The sequence below is a fragment of the Rana temporaria genome, chromosome 1 (assembly GCF_905171775.1).
Source record: "Rana temporaria chromosome 1, aRanTem1.1, whole genome shotgun sequence".
Lineage (NCBI taxonomy): Eukaryota > Metazoa > Chordata > Amphibia > Anura > Ranidae > Rana > Rana temporaria.
In genome coordinates, this window is record NC_053489.1 from 354,006,908 (window position 1) to 354,027,770 (window position 20,863).

Sequence of the window (20,863 nt, forward strand, 5' to 3'; positions counted from 1 at the left end):
TTCATCCGGCTTGCTCAGTGGGGACACCGACAGGGTCACAGGGGGGCATTCCCTCTCTCCCCTACACACACTTCAGGCAAATTAGGTGGCCGCGAGGCCCCTGGAAGTGCGAGGTCTAAGGCGACCACCTAATTTGCCCAATTAAATGAATAAAAGTCATTTAGTGTGTTTTTTAAAACCAAATTTAATGTGTTTTTACAGTAATGACATTGGGTACTCTGGTGAGCATGGCAACTTGTGTTTTTAGCATACAATGTCTCACTTGTCCTCATGACAATCCAATGCTGTCTAAAATTATATCAGTTTTGTATTAACACAATAGGAAGATACCAATGTCATTTTGAATTTAGAATGGGGTTGTTATAATATTTGCATGTAATTGTGGTGAAAAATATGTATTCAAGCATGTGAAACAAAAAATAATTCATATATTGACTACTATACACATATTAACCAAATACATTTATCAGAATATCATATTTTTAACAATAGTTGTCTTTTTTCTTTGCAGAAAAATAAATTTCATCAAGCAACTCAAGCCCATAAAGTGGAGGCATATTTTCCTACCTGATTGAGAGAGGCCATCACTAAAACCCATGAAAGTGTCCTCCTCTTTTGCCATTGAGCCAGTTAAACTCCAGTGAGTAAACCCATCTATAGTTAAAAAAACAAAAAAACAAAAATTATTTATGTTTTTGATTGTTGTGATATATGTTAATAAATATGGCCCAGTTACCTTGTGTTATGGCCATGCTGTTCAGCCTTCTAAGAGCTGCTAAAGCATAAGTGCTACGCAGCAGAGTCAGAGCATATGTTGTGAGAGCGGTGGTATATGGGTCATCTGCTGAGTACAAGTGTGACTCCAAGTATTCTTTGGCTTTGGATACGGCAACTCTTTCTTCCTGAGGAAAAAACAGCCGTAAGACAACCACAACAATAAAAAAAAAAATGTTTTGATAGTGGTTCTCTCCAGCCAGTGGATAGGCAGCCACATGTGGTTCTCAGCTAACTTTAATGTGGCTGCTTCAAAGATCAATCATTTATTAACAAAATGTCTCCCCCAAAAAACACATATGCAATATATGACCAATACAATAGCTTTTTTAAGCATTTGTTTTTGGATTTTTAACCTTGACAAAATAACAGAATATATAAATAATGACAACCAAAGGATGCAATAATATACCTCGATTCCTATTTTTTTTTTTGTTTTGTTTCAATGGTTTTTATTACAAGTTTAAGTCATCATACAGACGTTCACGTTCAAATAATTGTCATAAAATAGATACAACAAGGATGCAGCATCCAATAATATCAGTGTTCCCGATGTAAACATCACTAAAACATAGTAATCAAGGATATAGCGTAGTTGGGTAGACTTTACTGTATCCTGGTAGCATCCTACCACAAATTTGCCACATGATAGCAAGGGCTGGGCTGATAGCAAGAAAATTCAAAAATAAATTAAAAAAAAAAGGAGGGGAAAAGAGAAAAGGGGGGGGGGGGGGGTTAACCGCTTGCCGACCGAGCCATGTACATTTTCATCTGCAGAATGGCTGCGCAAAGTAACGTATATATACGTTCATTTGAATTTTGCGCCCCCTGCCGCAAGCTCTGTGACCGTGCCCATGGGACCAGTGGACTCGATGTCCCATGATCGTGTCACACTTAACCCCTTCATAGCACCCTAGTGGTAACCCCTTCCCTGCCAGTCCCATGTATACAGGAATCAGTGCATTTTTATATCACTGATCGCTGTATAAATGTGAATGGTCCCAAAATAGCGTGAAAAGTGTCCGATGTGTCCGCCATAATGTTGCAGTCACAATAAAAAACGCTGATCGCCGCCATTACTAGTAAAAAAAAATATTAATAAAAATGCCATAAAACTATCCCCTATTTTGTAGACGCTATAAATTTTGGGCAAACCAAACCGCTTATTTCGATTTTTTTTACCAAAAATATGTAGAAGAAAACATTGGCCTAAAATTTGCTTTTTTTAAAAAAAAATGGTGATATTCATTATAGCAAAAAGTACAAAATATTGCCTCCGTTTCAAAATTGTCACTCTATTTTTGTTTGTAGCGCAAAAAATAAAAACCGCAGAGATGATCAAATACCACCAAAAGAAAGCTCTATGTGTGGGGAGTCACGACCGCACAATTGTCAGTTAAAGCGATGCAGTGCCGAATTGCAAAAAGTGGCCCGGGCATTTGGCAGCCAAATCCTCCAGGGCTGAAGTGGTTAAACGAAGTGGGGGGGGGGGGGAACGACGACCAGAAAAGAGTAGAGTTGGGTGTGTCCCTTCACTCATGGGTTTCCCTTCACAAACCTGCCACACCCTCAAGGAGCCTAGAGATAGGCGATCCAGGGGTTCCACACTTTTTCAAACATAGTTTGCTTACCTCGTCGAATACTAGTCAGTTTTTCATTGATCATGATCCATGATATCTTGTGTTTCACCAAAGCAATATTGATTACAGGTGATTTCCATGAATGTGCAATGGTTATTTTAGCCGCTAAACAAATGGAGAATATGAGAGTCCGCAGATGATGTGGCTGCTTCAAAAGTCATGAAAAGGTTTTTCAGTTCAGCTTTGCACAAATCAGCTTTGTGCAGTTAAAGCGGTGTTCCAGCTGCAAATTTTTTTTTTTTTAAAGTCAGAAGCTACAAACACTATAGCTGCTGACTTTTAATAAGGACACTTAACTGTCCAGGGATCCCCGATGTCTTCCCTCCCCCCCCATCCAGGCCGATCCATCCTTCGAATCGTGTGCTGGCATCTTGCGGCTTCACTGCCCGTTTCCTTCTGCGCATGCGCGAGTCACGCGGCGCTTTGTGAATGGGCAGCTGTCTCCTGGGACATACACAGGTCCCAGAAGACAGAGAACCCCATTTCCCAGAAGACAACGTGAGGAGGACGAGGAAGAAGAGTGCCACGGTATAGGAAGCGTCAGATTAGGAAGACTGCCTAGCAACAGGCATTTTGGGTAAGTAAAAACTTTTATTCTTTTTCAAATAGCGTGTTTATGTAATTTTTTTTTTAGGATGGATCTCTGCTTTAAAATTACCTAGCAACCAATGTCCTAGCAGCACTAACACTGTGATCTATATTACTGTATAATCACTTTTTAACATTTTGTGTAGTAAAGCTGTAACGTTTGGCATGTTGGAAAATGGTAATCATTGAGCATAATTAAATCAATATGCCACATTGAATACATTTTTAGAACTCACATATGTATGTCTTGGTGGAAATCATTTCAGTGTCCAGAGGTAATCTCAATTGTTTTTTGTACCAATATCTATTGCTATATTACAAAATAGGACTTCTAAATTTCCTTCCTAAAATCCTTTGAGTCTGGTCATACTGCTGTCTACAGAAAGCTTGGACGCTGACAAACACAAACATTGTAAGCCCATCCTATATAAACCCTCCTCTAAACAGCAGACCTCAGTTTTGTGGCAAAACAGCTTCAATGGCAAAAAAAAAACATGGTTCCACCTGAAGCAACACCAAGTCTGGATTACTGAGCGAAGGGAAAGAAAAACTCCATGATAAGTAGGAGAGTATTTGGCCAGACCACCAGTTTTTACTAAACAAGGTATCCAAAGATGACACAGTGCAATAACCCATAAGGTTAGCAAAGTGGCCCCCAAGACTGGTGGAGAACTCAAGCATACAAACTCACAGTTACTCCACTAAAAGGGGTGGGGTGCACAAGACACCCTCAAAAATATAGGCAGGAACAGGAGTTATACCTCAACCCCAGACTGGAGAAACGGGTAATCACCAGAGGAAAAAGCAAATAACCCAAAAAATATTCACTACAGCCACAAGAGGTGTCTCTGACATCTGACAGAAGAACTGTGCAGGATCTACCCATTTTTGAACACAGAACATAGTTCTAAGAATCTTCTGACCCTCCCTGGTCCAGTGATGCATCCATTACCATGGAGTGAGAAACAGGAAACCTAGCCTTATTGCTGAGAATATTTACTTGATATGGGGCAGACCAAGGGAAGAAATTTGGGGAATCTTCCCATAAGGCCTCAGGACTTCCACTATTCCTTCAGCAGAAATCCAGTGTGTTCTGCCGGCTGACAATCCAGGGAGGAACAGAGCTCTCCAGCAATGATTTTTGTCTGCCATGCAGGAAATGAGGAACACTTGTGTATGCAAACCTCTCCTTCAGTACGGAGACTACCAGTTGGGAAGAGATGCAAATGCATTCTCTTAACCCTCCTGGCGGTATTCCCGAGCGTGACTCGGGGTGGATTTTTTGTGCCAAAATCGGTAACCCCGAGTCACGCTTGGGGTAGCTATGTAGTGCCTGAAGCGCACGCTGGCTTACCTTGTTCCTGGATCCAGCGATGCCACCGCGCTGTGTGAGTGAGCGGGACCTCGCTCGATTCACACAGTGTCCTCCTGTGCCGCCGATCTCCGTTCCCTGCGACATTACGACGCACGGGGGCGGAGATCGGCGCCAAATTCAAAAAGGTAAACAAACACTATACATACAGTATACTGTAATCTTATAGATTACAATACTGTATGTAAAAAATACACACCCCCCTTGTCCCTAGTGGTCTGCCCAGTGCCCTACATGTTCTTTTATATAATAAAAACTGTTCTTTCTCCCAGCAAACTGTAGATTGCCCATAGCAACCAAAAGTGTCCCTTTATGTCAAAAATGGTTTTAGATCAGCTAGAAAACAGCGATAATAAATTATAATCACTTGCAGAATTGTGCGATAGTGATTTGTGGGGAAATTCGTCATAAAAAAAAAAAAAAATAATGACAGCGACAATTCTGCAACTGAGTAAATTTCAGGGATTTTGAGTTGATTACATTATTGAATAATTTTTATTAGAATTATATTATTATTTGTTATAATTATTTATAATTATTTATTATATTATAATTTTGTTTTTAAAAAAATGTCATACCCGGGATGCCTACTAGTCTCTTGTTTGGTCAGATTTAAGTGAGTTATTCCTAAGAATTACAGGCCTACACTATAAAACGCCAAATTTCCTTGCAAATAATGGTACCGCTTTCAGCATCTTTTTTCTGAAAGAATCATACCGCCAGGGAGGTTAAGGAAGACAGTGCAGCTGAGAGTATTACTCTTAGCTTTGTCAAACAAAGGGAGAAGACTACCTGTCCTGTCACGCAGAGGACTCCTACTGCGTCACGAAAGCAAAGTCACTGCATCTTCAAGGTAATGTCCAACCCATGAAGTTGCCTCAAGGCAGCATCCCTGATGAAGAGAGAATCATCTGTTCTGGGGATTCAGACTAAAGACCTGGGTTTGGGGAAACTCCAACAGGTATGGACCAGGGCTGCTATGCAGAGACCAGCTCAAGTAGCTGTACAGTAAGGAAATTTGATTAAAAAAAATCCACAAAAATAAAGAAAAACTAGCAAAAAATTGATAGACATCCAACATTGGGGGAATAGGAATACATTACAAGCTGTACAAGTAGCTTGGTGAGTTTGTGACTCTGCTCAACAGGCTTCTTGAACATTTACGCATTTCATGAGTCCCTAAAAAACGTTAAAAACATACATATGAATTTTTCTACTACAGTAAAATGTATTTTCAATTTTTTTGCACTCATAATACATACAGTACAAAAGTGAGTACACCCCTCATTTTTGTAAATATTTTATTATATATTTTCATGTGGCAACACTCAAGACAGCGTGTATAACAGTGTAAATGTGCTGTCTCATCAAAATAACTCAACACACAGCAATTAATGTCTAAACCGCTGGCAACAAAAGTGAGTACACCCCTAAGTGAAAATGTATAAAATTGGGGCAATTAGCCCTTTCCCTTCCCGGTGTCATGTGACTCGTTAGTGTTACAAGGTCCCAAGCCCTGTACACACGGGCGAGAATCCCATCGAATAAAAACCTCACTTTTGTTGCCTGTGGATTAGACATTAATGACTGTGTGTTGAGTTATTTTGAAGGGACGGCACATTTACACTGTTATACAAGCTGTACACTCACTACTTTACATAGTAGCAAAGTGTAATTTCTTCAGTGTTGTCACATGAAAAGATATAATAAAATATTTACAAAAATGTGAGGGGAATACTCACTTTTGTGAGATACTGTATACTATATACATATAGCCAGCTGAAAAAAGGACATTCAGGATATTCTAGGATATTCAGTGTCCAAATAACCAATAGTATCTGATATCCTGGGTCTCTCAATGGACAAAAACAAATATGTTTCATTAAAAATTTTAATACAGAAAAAAACAAAAGATGATAAAAGCAAAGCCCAATAGTATTAAAATTCTCTGCATCTATTTGACACTTACAGAAAATTAAACTCATATACAGTAGCTATGCTTTAGCTGCAGACAAGGACTGTATGTTATAAAAGTCGTATACTGCGGGAATACTCAGCTACTCCCTTACACTTCATGGCTTGCACATGATTTAGGCTAGATCTAAGTATTTTAGCCACATTTTTTATGGGCATGCCCTAGACCAGTGGTCATCAACCCTGTCCTCAGGGCCCACTAACAGGTCAGATTTTATGTATTACCTTGGGGAGATGCAGACTAGAATACTACAATCACTGAGCAGCAAATGATATCACCTGTGATGTACAGTATTTCAGTTATCTTGCAAACCTGGCCTGTTAGTGGGCCCTGAGGACAGGGTTGATGACCACTGCACTAGACCACTTTTAAGGTGATCGATCAATGCAGGAAAAAAAATTATGAGACCAGTATATCCAGTATATATATTTTATTAAAGCGCTGTTCACTTGGCAGCCTGTGGGCAACTTACAGGGAACCAGAAAATTAGCCATGGTATGTCATTCACAATTTCTGACCCAAAACCAAGTTTTCCCCCTTAAAGAAGCATATTATTTATTTTTCTGCACATTGTCTGTACCTCAGAAGTGATTCCTGTCTCCAAGAGAGCGGCTGCGACATAAGCAGTTAGAGCTATTTTTCCATGATTTCCACCCTGTAACAACAACAGTACTCTTTATATATACATTATATTTGATGTATTAGCTGAGATATAAGAATAATTAAAAGTTTAAGAAATGTAGTGTACTAAGTGTATTTAACACCCAAGGATGCTCAAAATAACACAATTATTTTCAGTAAAATGCTGGAAAACAAATACAAATAACGAAGACTGCATTCCTTCCTCATACTGCTGGTCAGTAGAGATAAGCAGCCTTACCCTGCAGGTCAATGGAAAAGAGCCCCTTTACACTTGTGATCAATGAAATGTCCTCTTACACTGGTAATCAGTGAAATCTCCACTTACATAGTCCCTTTTTACATTAGTCTGTGGAGAAGGGCCGCCTTACGCTGGTGGTCAAAATGATTCCTGGTTATGAAAGACTGGTGTAAATGTTTGTGATGGATACACATACATTTTATTTCTACCTACATTCTTACTCATATGCTTTTCTGTCTAGCTTAGTACTGATAATGATCTATTCAAAGTATTATGCCGCGTACACACGATCATTTTTCGGCATGAAAAAACGTTGTTTTTCAAAAATGTAATTTAAAATGATCGTGTGTGGGCTACACATAATTTTTCAGGTTCTGAAAAACGACAAAAAAAATATTTGAACATGCTGCATTTTTAAACGTTGTTTTAAACGATGTCGTGTGTGGGCTAAAACGACAAAAAAAAAACGTGCATGCTCAGAAGCAAGTTATGAGACGGGAGCGCTCGTTCTGGTAAAACTACCGTTCATAATGGAGTAAGCACAATTATCACGCTGTAACAGACAGAAAAGCGCGAATCGTCTTTTACTAACACGGAATCAGCTAAAGCAGCCCCAAGGCGAACGGAACTTCCCCTTTATAGTGCCGTCGTACAACGTCACCGCGCTTTGCTAGATAATTTTTTTAAAACGATGGTGTGTAGGCAACGTCGTTTCAATGATGAAGTTGGTAAACGTTGTTTTTTGGACATGCTGAAAAACCAAGTTTTTTTTCATGCTGAAAAATTATCGTGTGTACGCGGCATTAAATATGTTAGCCATACTTTAGGTGATCATATACATTTGAGTACAGAGATGCAAACCTCATGGAAGCACAGTAAGAAGAGCTGGAAGAGGGCAGTGAGGATGAGGAGTCTGTGCAGCCGACACTAGCTGAGATTCTGAGAGCTGTTAATAAATGTACTGCCTCAGTTAATACTTTGCAAGAAGGCTTTGGTGGTCTGAAGGAGGAAGTGTCTTTGATAAGGCAGGATATACAAAAGAACCACTGCTGCTTAAAGCAGGATCAGTGACATAGAGGACAAGCTCCCCCCTCTGAAAAGAGACTCACAACATAACACCAGGATGGTTGCAACTGTGGATCAACGTGCTGATGACCTTGAGAACAGAATGTGATGAAATAATGTATGAATTGTGGGTATCCACTGCGGCCCCTTCTCCTAGGGCATCCCCCTTGTTTCATCCTGGCACAAATGCTACATTACAGAGATAGAGAGATCATCCTGCGTCTGGCCAGGAAAGGCAAAATATACAGTTTAATGGGGCACGTATCTCCTTCTATCCTGACTTTTCCTCGGATGTGCAGAAAAGGGCCTGTTTCACAGAGGTTAAGAAAAGTCTACAGAAATTACAGGTGCCTTATGCTATGCTCTACCCAGCAAAGCTCTGCATCACTGCAAGGGGCCAGGTCCATTTCTTTGAAAAGGCAGCTAATGCATCAGCTTGGTTGGATACAAATGAGAATGCTTTTCGTCAGGCCAAGGACTGACCTGCTCCAGACCTTCAGGGCAGTCACATTTGCTGGCTGCCTATTTATTCTACATTGCTGTACAACGCATATCTGATATCCTGGGAGCAAGAGTTGATTTGTTGCTCTCTATATCCCTACAGAGAGTGTGTGCGAAGCAAATTCCTACCCCGTGATTAATGTGTCACAAATTGCCTAAAGTGAATCCCCAACTGGTGGTTGTGATGCCAGCGGGAGACAGGACCTGTTGTCCTATTAACTTACCTGCTGTTCAATCCTTCTCATGTTTGCCTTTGGGATCGCAGCAGAGACCAGGGCATTACACCATCTGCTTGCAGGCTTATCCAAGGTTGCAATTCAATGGATTGTACACACTGGGGATTATTAACTAAAGGCAAATCTACTTTGCACTACAAGTGCAAACTACAAGTGCAAAGTGCACCTGAAATTGCACTGAAAGTGCACTTGGAAGTGCAGTCACTGTAAATCTGAAGGGTAGATCTGAAATAAGGGGAAGCTCTGCTGATTTTATCATCCAATAATGTACAAGGTAAAATGCTGTTTTTTATTTTCCTTGCATGTCCCCTTCAGATCTACAGCAACTGCACTACCAAGTGCACTTTCAGTGCAATTTCAAGTGCACTTTACACTTGTAGTTTGCACTTGTAGTGCAAAGTGGATTTGCCTTTTGTAAATAACTGCCACTGAGTTTAGAGTGCCGTTGCACTCAGAAATTCAGATTGTTTAGAACTATTCATGCAGTACAGTACAGAGATCACAACACTTAAGTACTCATTACTCATTGACATTAAGTTTGTTTTGCCTTGTGCGAGCTACCGTCCACTGGGCTTGGAGAGGGGGGACAGGTTATGGAATAATGTGGAATGTGCCATATTTCAAATGCTCTGATATGTATCTACCATGGCAGGAGGGATGAATGTGCTAACTGTGATGTTGTGGAATGTTAGGGGGCTTGGTGATCCCCTCAAGCGCACAATGGTTTCCACGTCTATGAGAAAATATCTCCTTGCTATTTGTGCATTGCAGGAGACTCACCTCACCGCCAACTCTGTCTTGCCAAAAAATTCAGGTGGGTGGGCAAGGCCTATCACTCCACTCACACCTCCTTTTCCAGAGGGTGAGTGTGTTGATACATGACTCACTAGACTACCAGGAACTGGATAGTGTGGTGGACACCAAGGGAAGATACATCATTTTACATTGCTGCCTGTTTTCTTTGAAATGTATACTTGCCTTTGTATGTATCCCATCTCCTAATAGTCACCAGGTCCTGCGGGCGGTGCTGGAATTTCAGTTGGGTCATCCGAAGGTACCTATGTATATCTTGGGTGACTTTAACTGTTACTTGGACCCCCATTTAGAAAAACACCCCACGGTTGTGTCAGGGTGAGGCGCATGCCGACCAGCCCTGAGAAAACTGGTCGAGGAGGTGGGCTGGTTAGATGTGTGAAGGAGTAGGAACCCTGGGAAATGTCAGTTCCTATGCTTTTTAAAATCACATATGCCCTTGTCACGCATTCACCTATGTTCGGATACAGCTGTGCACTAAGAGGGATATCAGATCACTCTCCACTGATTCTTGGTCTGGAGGTCTGTCCCCCATCGATACTACTTAGAGCTCCCTGGAAGCTAAATGCCTTCTGGCTTAATCTTCTACCGTCTCAAGCCCAGATAGCACAGAACATTTCTATTTTTTAATGTGATCAGGCAGGGTACCCAGATGTGGGGGTGGCATGGGAGACATTCAAGGCTTTTCTTTGGGGGCTGTTTGTTAGAGAAATGCACAAAAGGAGGGGGTGGAGCGATTGGTGCATGACCTGGAGATCAAATTTGTCGCTAACCCCACTGAGGATCATAGGGACGCATGATTATCTGCTCAAGATGCGCTGAGCCAGTGTCCTGCCTAAAAAGTTCCCCCAGCCGATAAGGACCCCCCTATACTGCGCAGGCCCGGCACTTGTGCAGTACGAACTCAACTGAGCCTCCGAAAATTGCCAAAGATGTAGAGCTGAGAGTCAGCTGGCAATCAGAAGAACCTCCTATGGTGAAGGAGTGGCTGAATCAAATGGGCGACACTATTAGGCTGGAAAAATACATTTATTAACACAGGGGGAGTGTGAAAAAATGTCTGGACGTTCCTGGTTTAGCACCGGTTGATCTACTTATGGACCGTCTACTTCTCTAGAGGGTAGATGACCAGGAGTATGGCACCGGGGAGTATGGCACCCAGGATATCCATTCCTCATAGAAGTCTTCTGATTGAGTGGTGTTTTTTTTTTTTCTTTTCTTTTTTTGTCCGATCCAAGAAGTACTGATGTACTGAGTAGAAATTATTTGTTGCTACATACCAAAGGTTTGATGGTGTAAATCTAATATGTACAAGATTTTTTATAATAAAATTATTTTTGATTTAAAAAAAGGATCAATCTAGATCAATTGTTTGCAGTGTACTTCTTGGACGTCATTCCACAGATCCTTCGATCTTCGGTCTTAATACTGCTTTAAGGTTTCCAACAAGGAAAATGGGTACAACCTGAGATCACGCTGTTATTTTAATCTCTTTCATACTCTACAAGATCTATGCTGTTGGAAAATATGACACATTATTAAACATATTGTGGGAATGTCTGAACTTGCAATTGTCTTGGTGGGATGTACAAAGCATTACTTCAATACTGTAGAGTACATGAGTTCCAATTCTTGGAAACAATGGCCCAGATTCAAGAAGCTATTGCGCCCGCGCAACCATAGGTTGCGCGGCGCAATAGCTGTTTTGCTCCCGCGTAGCGAATGCCCCTGATTCAGGAACATCGCTACGCGGACTGCAGCCTAGGATATGACAGGCATAAGCCTCCTTATGCCTTCATATCTCAGGCTGCATTCTTGCGTTGGCCGCTAGCGGGCGCGGCCATTGTGATCGGCGTATAGTATGCAAATTGCATACTACCACCGATTCACAAAAGTTGCGCGGGCCCTGCGCACGCAAGGTACAGAGTTTCCGTACGGCGACTTTAGCGCAAGGCTGCTCCTGCTAATAGTAGGGGCAGCCAATGCTAAAGTATAGCCGCCCTTCCCGCTCGTGAAATTTAAATTTCACGTCGTTTACGTAAGTGATTCGTGAATGGCGCTGGACGCCATTCACGTTCACTTAGAAGCAAATGACGTCCTTGCGACGTCATTTGCCGCAATGCACGTCGGGAAAGTTTCCCGACGGAGCATGCGCTGTTCGCGCGGCGCGGGAGCGCGCCTAATTTAAATGATTCCCGCCCCCGGCGGGATCATTTACATTAGGCGCCCTTACGCCGGGCTAATTAGCATAGCGCCCGCGCAATTTACGGAGCTACTGCTCCGTGAATTGCGGGCAAATCGAAATATTTGCGTGGGCGCAGAGCAAAAATCGTTGCCCTTTGCCCACGCAAATATTGCGCGGATCTACCTGAATCTGGGCCAATAATCAGGGAGGATCTGTAATGGACAGGGCAAATATCCCATCCGGTCAGCAAAGTTTATCAGAGATTGTACTTCTTGAGGAAACTGTGACTGACAGGCTTTTCTGAGCAGTGCCTACTCAGTTTCTATAAGGCTATCATTGAGAATGTGCTGACTTATCATGTCGCTCTGTGGCAAGGGACGTGCAAGGAATGTGCACAATCCATGACAAAAATGCCTTACAGAGGGTGATAAAAACAATGCAGAAAATTAATAAGGTGGCATATTTACCAAGCACTGAAGAACTGAAGGGGAAAAGGTACCTTTGGAGAGATATTAACATTCTAAAGAATAGCTCACAGCCTGCAAATGTCTTGTATACAGTGTTGGCTTTTGGGAGTCAAATTGGGAGTATTTCCTCATGTACCACCAGGCTGCAAAACAGCTTCCTTCCATGGTCCATATGGGTTTTGAATGCTAGAGGCTTTTTGGGTTACTTTAAATGTGCAGTATGTATTTTTTATGTAATACATTTGTTGTTTTTATGAAGATAGTGTTATAAGTGATGTATTTTATTGTAAGGGGCTGCATCAGCATTTCATTTTATAATTTTATGGCTTTTATTGTAAAATGATAATACATTTTTATGTAAAAAAAAAGTGTAAAGATTGGGTGTGGTGGCGCTGCCTACTACTAGCGTAGTACTCAAATAGGATTTTTATTGTGGCCACAGAGTGCCAAATACTTAAAATAATGCAGCACTGTATAATGTCAGTACAGCTCAATAGTAGACAGAAATAAAATAAATACAAATAAAAGCTAACAGTAAAAGGCTGTGACTGTTTGAACAGTCAGGTTCATAAAACTAACTGGCCGGGTATAAGGAATGGGCGCCTGTACCGGGGATTGCATCGTGCGCTCCAGCTGCGTTCCACCTGGCGCTTACCCGGAAGTGACGTAATGCGCAACTCCGCCTGAGGCCAGTTAAACCCGGTGAGTGAATGAGTGAGAAACTTGTAAAGCGCAACACATGCAAACTGAATCGCCTCTGGGCGCCAGTTAAACCCGGTCAGTTTTATAAAACTGACTGTTCGAACAGTCACAGCCTTTTACTGTTAGCTTTTATTTTTATTTATTTTATTTTATTTTATTTCTGTCTACTATTGAGCTGTACTGAGATTATACAGTGCTGCATTATTTTAAGTATTTGGCACTCTGTGGCCACAATAAAAATCCTATTTGAGTACTACACTATGGGAGCTGAATCTTTCTCTTTCTGAGGGACTTCCATACAAATTGGTGCTGAAAAGACCTTAACGTGGACGGATCTGATTTGCCGAGGAGAGACCTGGAGCAGTGGAAACTTGGGAAACCTATACTACATGCTGTACACCCCTGGTGGGGAGTTGGATCTGGTGAGTGGGGACCCTTGTGGGGGAGCACCGGGACCACCGCAAACATATCATCTGTGGTATAGGAATACCTTCCCTCACTGCAAGACTCTGCATCCTTAAAGTCTTGATTGGAATAATAGAACCTTTTTACTAGAGACTACTGTTCCTTTTTATGCGATTTCTCTCATGCGATTTATCGCTTGGATATCATATAGCCTTGGATTGAGGCTGTAATTGGATTACATATCACTTCTTATTTATTTTCTGATTATTCTTTTTTTTCTCACTTATATACAGCACATTGACAATAGGTTGTTATTGATCAAATAAGATTGTCACTGTGGGTGGGAGTGTGCTGGCAGGTTTGTATATACCTGTATAAGGGTCAATACGGGCTCACACTAATGTTATCACATTATATATATTTATTTTGTTTTACCATTGATACCTGATGTGGAGGTTTACACATTTATTTTATTTCACCATTGGCATTTGATGTGGAGGTTTACACACTGAATATATTTATATACTTATATATTGATATACTTATATACTTTATTTCTATTTAGTTCACTTACTAGTAGCTCACTTTTACTGGATCCCCCAGGTGGGGCCCTCTTTCACCTCATTTGGCTTAGGGTGTCAGGTATAGGCAGCGCCACCACCCCCAATCTTTACACTTTTTTTACACAATTTTCACTATCCCCTTTTAGGGGATTGGTTTTTAGGGGGGCAGCAGCCGGGGTACACACAGGTATATTGTTTTAATACATTTTTATGATTCTGTCTAGCTATGTTGTTGCTTCCCCGCCTACACATTATCTTCTACAACATACTACCAGCCCAAAGAAAATGTTTTCAAAGTCTTAGCCATGCACATGATAAATGCTGCCAGAATGCACATCCTTACTGTTGCACTGGCATTCTAAACAGACCCCTACATGAATAGTTCACATGAATCGTTAAGGTTGCATATATGGAGATTATACATATAACACAGGACAGACAGTGCTCTGTGACCTGTGCTTGCTGGTTATAATTTAAAACAACTGTTGAAAACAGGAGCATTACATAAGCATAACATAATGCAACTCCTTACTGGAGTTTCCAGACAGGATTATTGAAATTGTTACATTTGACTCTGATGCCCTTTTACTTATGTCTCTTAGACCCCCATTCTCAGGTGTCCCTTCGCCTTTATTTTCTCATGGATGTGGTTACAATGGTTTTACCATGTGCGCTGCTTACCTGGATATCTTTATTTAGAATTCTACCCATGGCTGGAAAAGAGCCATCTTTCTTCTGGTGCAGAATAATCCAGTCTTTTGCTGCAGAAAGTTCTAATGGGTCAATATAGACGAAGCCCCTCGACTGAGCAAAGGATTTCAGCACAAAAGCTGTAAGCCTAATTAATAGATCAAAGCGTGGTATAAAAATATGCAAATCATTATTAACGGGATAGTTTATTTTAGGGGAGTTTTACTTTTTTCTTACCACATACTTCCAGAAGAATCCCTCTCTCCAAAGGCACTATAGGACCCGTCTGGTCTCTTGTATGTTAGCTGGCGTTGATAGCCTGTTTAACAGGGAGATGACCACAATAAGCCTTGTACTAGCTCTGTAAATTATTATCCCATTGCTTTGGTCATAAGTTTGTCTGCAGGCAGTGAAAATTAAGCTGGCCATAGACGGTTGGAATATCGGCCAATTCAGCACGGACAGGCCAATATTCAAACCACATATGGACAGGCTGATCTTAGCCAATTACCCATGATTTTTATCCATCAATTGACTTGGGTACAATCAGCATATTGTATTTTTAGGCTGACATGTTTGCCATTTAGCTGTCCTTGGTCTTATCGTTAGCTGTACCTGGTCTGATGTCCAGCATTATTCAACCCACTTGACTTTGATTCAGTTTTTGGGGAACAGTATGACTTATTTGGTGCAGGGAAGATTATTCAGAGGTTGGTTTTTCAGAGGTCTATAAATTCATGTCTTAATTCAAAACAAAGCCCACTTTCCAATATAAAGCATGTATAGAAGCATGGAATGATGGTACTGACAGATTAAAAGTAACCTTATCATGCAAACTCAAAATATACATAGGGGGCAAAGGTTTTCAACATCCAACAATAAGAGAGCAAGTCTGATTTACAAACTCCACACATTGCCCATCTGCTGTGCACATGTATGATATGTTTATCAGGCACTATTAGGAAGCTGATCAAAAGCAATAAAGCGCAAAGTAAGGATAGCCATATTATACAGGTAGAATTTTATTTTAATGTTCGTGGAAATTCAGAAAAATCATTGAGAGCATGCAACAGTACTATCAGTGACTCAACAAATTTTGTTAGAAAATCTCTTAAAAATCTAATTTGTTTGCCATTCCAATGGTTCGAATTTTAAAGTCCAGTTTCAGAACACTTGGACGTTATGCAATGTTTGTTTGTGACCCTATCACATACGAAAAATGGAAAATGAATGAAGGGTTTGGCGCAGATGACTTCTGGCCTGGGTCAAACTTTACCTAGCACATGTGCATTACAATAAGCATGATTTTTTCCTGAACAGAAACAACATTCACATTTTACAATTTTGTAGTCACAATTTCATTTATTCAAATAATAAATGAGAAACAATTTCCATACTTGACCGTAGATTTGTTTTTCTGCACTGCGGTCAGTGATTGCAAATTATTCCAGATAAAACAAATTAAATGAACATTTCAAAAAATTCTAACTAAATTTTAATCGAGGCACAGGTTGAATAAATAACAGTTGCACACACATTATGTGATAAAACAGCGTAGCAATGTTGAGCCTAACCCACCTTGCAGAAGGTAGTCCACCGCCTCATTTTCCACTTCTGGACACAATTGCGTTGTTTTTTGGAGATACTTGAGCACAAATACATTAGGGGCAAAGTGTATCATATTTTGCTCTCCACATCCAAATGGCAGACGGAGGAGGTTATCTAAATTACTCACAGTTGGACCCATCACATCTCCTACAGAAATAATGAAATTACTAGCAGATATTGTATTTTGAATTCCTCAGGATCTTTAAGTGTCACATTCTTCAAAATATTTATTTAATAAAAGAATTACATATTTACAATAACAGACAGCAACTACATATTACATTAGTCTGACTATAGCCTCTGAACTCTGATTTTAGGTTTTAAAATTTGTATAAGAACATAAGTTATTGCTGGTTATTATGTCATAATGACAGGTATATATAGAACCTATATGCTAAAAATAAATAAATAAGCCACACACACAATACCAGCACTACCTAACAACATTACACAAAACCATTACCTTATAGTTTTAAAAAAAACATATATTACCTGCATTGCCTTCCTAATATATCACCTAACTAATACCAACAGTATTTAACCTTTGCTCCATGCTGAATAGTCTGACACATTAGTCCTGTTAAGCAGTAAAACTAGCCCTTTATCCTTAAAAAAAAAAAAGCTGTTTGATTAAGAATATTAACCTATAATAGAAGCTGTAGCTCTTTCAGACCCTGGGATGACATTGTGTGGGACCCCCAGTGTGAAAGCCTCATTGTGGTTCTCATCTGTCTCTTCCTTCCTCCAGATTTTAAATTCCCCCATGGAACCCCAGCCAGTCGAAAAGCCGATGAACTTCACGTCCGGCTGCTTGGCCGCTGCCCATTCCACGATAATAGAGTCATTGGAGCCTTTGATGCCGTGTCCTACCTGGGGAAGGTGGAGACAGAGAAGAAAGGGAGGTGGGTGGTCTGCACCCATAAAACTTTTACCATAAAATTAGTAGATAGATAGGAAACACCCTTTGAAATGAAAGCCTAACTCCAGACAAACAATGCATATATGGGAGCTGTTTGACCTGCCAAAAGAGTTTGACCCAGTTCTGCCAAACTCCTGCTAAAGAGACATGTTGATAACCATTTTTTACTACAGTTAAGCCATACAGCTTGGTCACCTTCCTGACCCAGTCTGCAATTAGGCTGTGAAGGAGCAGCAGAATACTGCCCTCTCTTCCTGTCTTCTCCTCTTATCATGTTCGTACATGTGTAAGTAGCACACTGGATTTTCTCATAGAGCTACCCCTTGTTCTCTCAGTCTAAAAGCTTCAATATAATAGACTCCAGGTGGCTTCTATCAAATCAAATTCAGGTAGCTGCCCTAACTGCATCAAAAATAAATGTATTGATATTTTGACAAATACATAAATCTGCATTAATTGTGCATTTTTAAACCTGGCTGGAGTACAATGTGAAAACATGAACAAACACACACACACATATACATACATACATACATACATACATACATACATACATACATACATACATATATATATATATATATATATATATATATATATATATATATATATATATATATATATATATATATATATATATATATATATATATATATATATATGCCTCATTTACTAGCTGCTATTACAATACCCCACAAAAATATTATAAAATCATGGCTGTAACTGAGATTTCTGTTCTGAATTCAACAATTTAAGACATTTTATTTAGACTTACCTGGATGAGTCCATTTTTCCAGCTAATCCAAAAAGCACGGAACTCATCCCAAGACAAGACAGCCCCAGTGTTTGCACAAGAAATGGGCTCTCCCATCTTGCTGGTTGTTATCCATGTTTTCGAATTCTGCTGTCCACCAATTACAATCTCAATCATTTCAGCCATGTCATGAGGTCCAGAAGACAGTGCAACATGGGCATCATTATGGGCTTTCACATTCAAATCAAAGTGTGTCATTCGTTGAGGTTTTTGAACGTACTGATATTCGAACTTGTTGGGAGTAGAAATCTGAATTTTCTCTAGGCCAAAAAAGATACTGCATAAATGTACACAATTTTTTTTATTTTTACAGAATGAAAGCAAAAGAGCAAACAGCAAATAGTATGCAGGAGAAAGGAACAGTGGTGTAATACACTGTTTTCAAAGTATTTCTGATATTGAAATGATGGGCATAAGGCATAGTAATTACCCCATGTGCTGAGTGCAGCAACCTATACCAAATGATGAGAATTCAGATTAGGTGTTTTGGATTGCTGCACATTTCCCTTCAGCCATGCTCTTTCTGATGTCTAATGAATAAGCCCATGTGAGTAAACACAAGAAAAATTCAAACATGTAGTATTATGTTTATATTTTAACAATTTGGAGCACACAAAAATGTTTCAGTAACCAATACCAGTTTAGACCAAACTATAACTAATGACAGTTCTATAGGCTCACCTATAAAGGCAAAGGTTGCTCGACTAAGATTTACAAAATTTGGGGCGAGTGGATTTCTAGTTTTGACACCAGACTCCTTCTTCATCCTATTAATCACAGATGGCTTAAACACTTATAGCTAGATTCAGGTAGAGTTAGGTCGGCGTATCAGTAGATACGCCGACCTAACTCGGAATCTGCGCCAACCTAAGTTTAAGTGTATTCTCAAACAGAGATACACTTAAACCTATCTAAGATACGACGGCTTGCGCCGTCCTATCTTAGGGTGCAATATTTAGGCTGGCCGCTAGGTGGCGCTTCCATTGCGGTTGGCGTAGAATATGTAAATCACTAGATACGCCTATTCACGAACGTACGCCTGGCCGACGCAGTACAGATACGCCGTTTCCGTAAGAGAAAGGCCGCATAAAGATGCCCCTAGGTGGCGTAGCCGATGTTAAAGTATGGCCGCCGTTCCCGCTTCGAAATTCGAAAATTTTACGTCGTTTGCGTAAGTCGTCCGTGAATAGGGATTTACGTCATTTACGTCCACGTCGAAATCAATAGGACCGTGCGGCGTACTTAGCCGCAATGCACACTGGGAAATGTAGGCGGACAGCGCATGTGCCGTTCCAAAAAAACGTCAATCACGTCAGGTCAAAGCATTTTATCATAAAACACGCCCCCTCAGCCTATTTTGAATTAGGCGCGCTTGCGCCCGCCGCATTTACGATACGCCGCCGTAAGTTAGGAGGCAAGTACTTTGAGAATACAGTACTTGCCTCTCTGACTTAAGGCGGCGTAGCGTAAATACAATACTCTACGCTGCCTTAAAGTTGCGCGGGGCTACCTGAATCTAGCTATTAGGCCCCAATATGCCATGAGTCAACCTCTATAGACCTAACCTACAAATGGCAATTATATTGTACAGCACAGTGGATGAAAAGATCTTATCAATCAACATTAGATGAATGTACAAATTATACAACAGCACAAAGTTCCTGTTCATTTGTTTATAAATAATTACATGTAAGGCCCCTTTCACATGGGGTGGACTCTGCCTGCTTAGCGTGGAATCTGTCCCTTGATCCACGCTGAGCAGGCAGATGGCTTGACCGTGTCCACTCTGCTCATGCAGAGCTGACACAGCCCGCTGTCCTCTATGGGTTTACACACGATGGCCATCCGATCCAATGTGCTAGACGGATGGGGAATGGATCAATATGTCTGTTTTAAGTGCATAGGATCAGATCGGATGTCGGCTCGATAGAGGGCAATGGATGGTCCGATAGGGTTCACCTAAAAAAATTACGGTTGGACCTGTATCCTGCTGAGTGTTAACATTGGTTTATGCTTGCTTCTTGCTCCTGTTTTTGTACAATGTGATTTTGAACAATACAGCATGTACCAGTGTTTTTACACTTGTTCAATAAACCTCAGAATAAAAAGGAAAACTAGAACTACAGACACAAGGATAGATGTCTCTACACAGTAAACTTACATTGTCCCTTCTATGTCCTGTATCAACAAAAACAGGAAAACTGGGAAAAGTTTTAAAAATAAGCCATTTATCTAAAGGCATAACACCTTGATGCATAAACCTTACTGCTAATTATTTTTCGAGAAATAGCAACCTTTAAATAAAGAGAGCTTTATGTAGCATGTAACCAATATTTCTGTAAATGTTTTTTACTGTATCTTTGGACATCAGTCATAAAAACGAAACAATACCATCTGTGATTAACAGTTGATTTTCCTACCTACTGTACTCACAAACATACATACAGAAACATGATAAGATATTGTTTCAAATAATATCAAGTTTAGCAAACAACTGTTTTTTAAAGATTTATTTTATTTAATTCACTTACCATTCGGGCACAAAAATACGCTGTATGTGTATTCTCGGGCTAAGCCCTCTGGCTGGAAAAAAGCACAGTAATATTTCTAGTGAATATTCAATTATTAAATTTACTTGAAGCCTGGGTAATTTCAAGGGGATTGAA

General features: G+C 40.4%; 1 protein-coding gene across 2 annotated transcripts in view; it reads right to left on the minus strand.

Annotated features, from left to right (window-relative positions):
• Positions 1-20,863, minus strand: part of CPAMD8 (C3 and PZP like alpha-2-macroglobulin domain containing 8) — a 307,162-nt gene that overhangs the window by 108,953 nt on the left and 177,346 nt on the right. For both annotated transcript variants that reach the window (XM_040321178.1, XM_040321172.1), the window contains exons 23-31: positions 20,729-20,780; positions 18,159-18,457; positions 17,109-17,334; positions 16,435-16,611; positions 15,094-15,175; positions 14,848-15,004; positions 6,930-7,004; positions 737-902; positions 568-654 (exon numbers count right to left, since the gene is read on the minus strand). In XM_040321178.1, the coding sequence (XP_040177112.1) occupies positions 568-654; positions 737-902; positions 6,930-7,004; positions 14,848-15,004; positions 15,094-15,175; positions 16,435-16,611; positions 17,109-17,334; positions 18,159-18,457; positions 20,729-20,780 (1,321 nt within the window). The remainder of the gene's footprint in view (positions 1-567; positions 655-736; positions 903-6,929; positions 7,005-14,847; positions 15,005-15,093; positions 15,176-16,434; positions 16,612-17,108; positions 17,335-18,158; positions 18,458-20,728; positions 20,781-20,863) is intronic.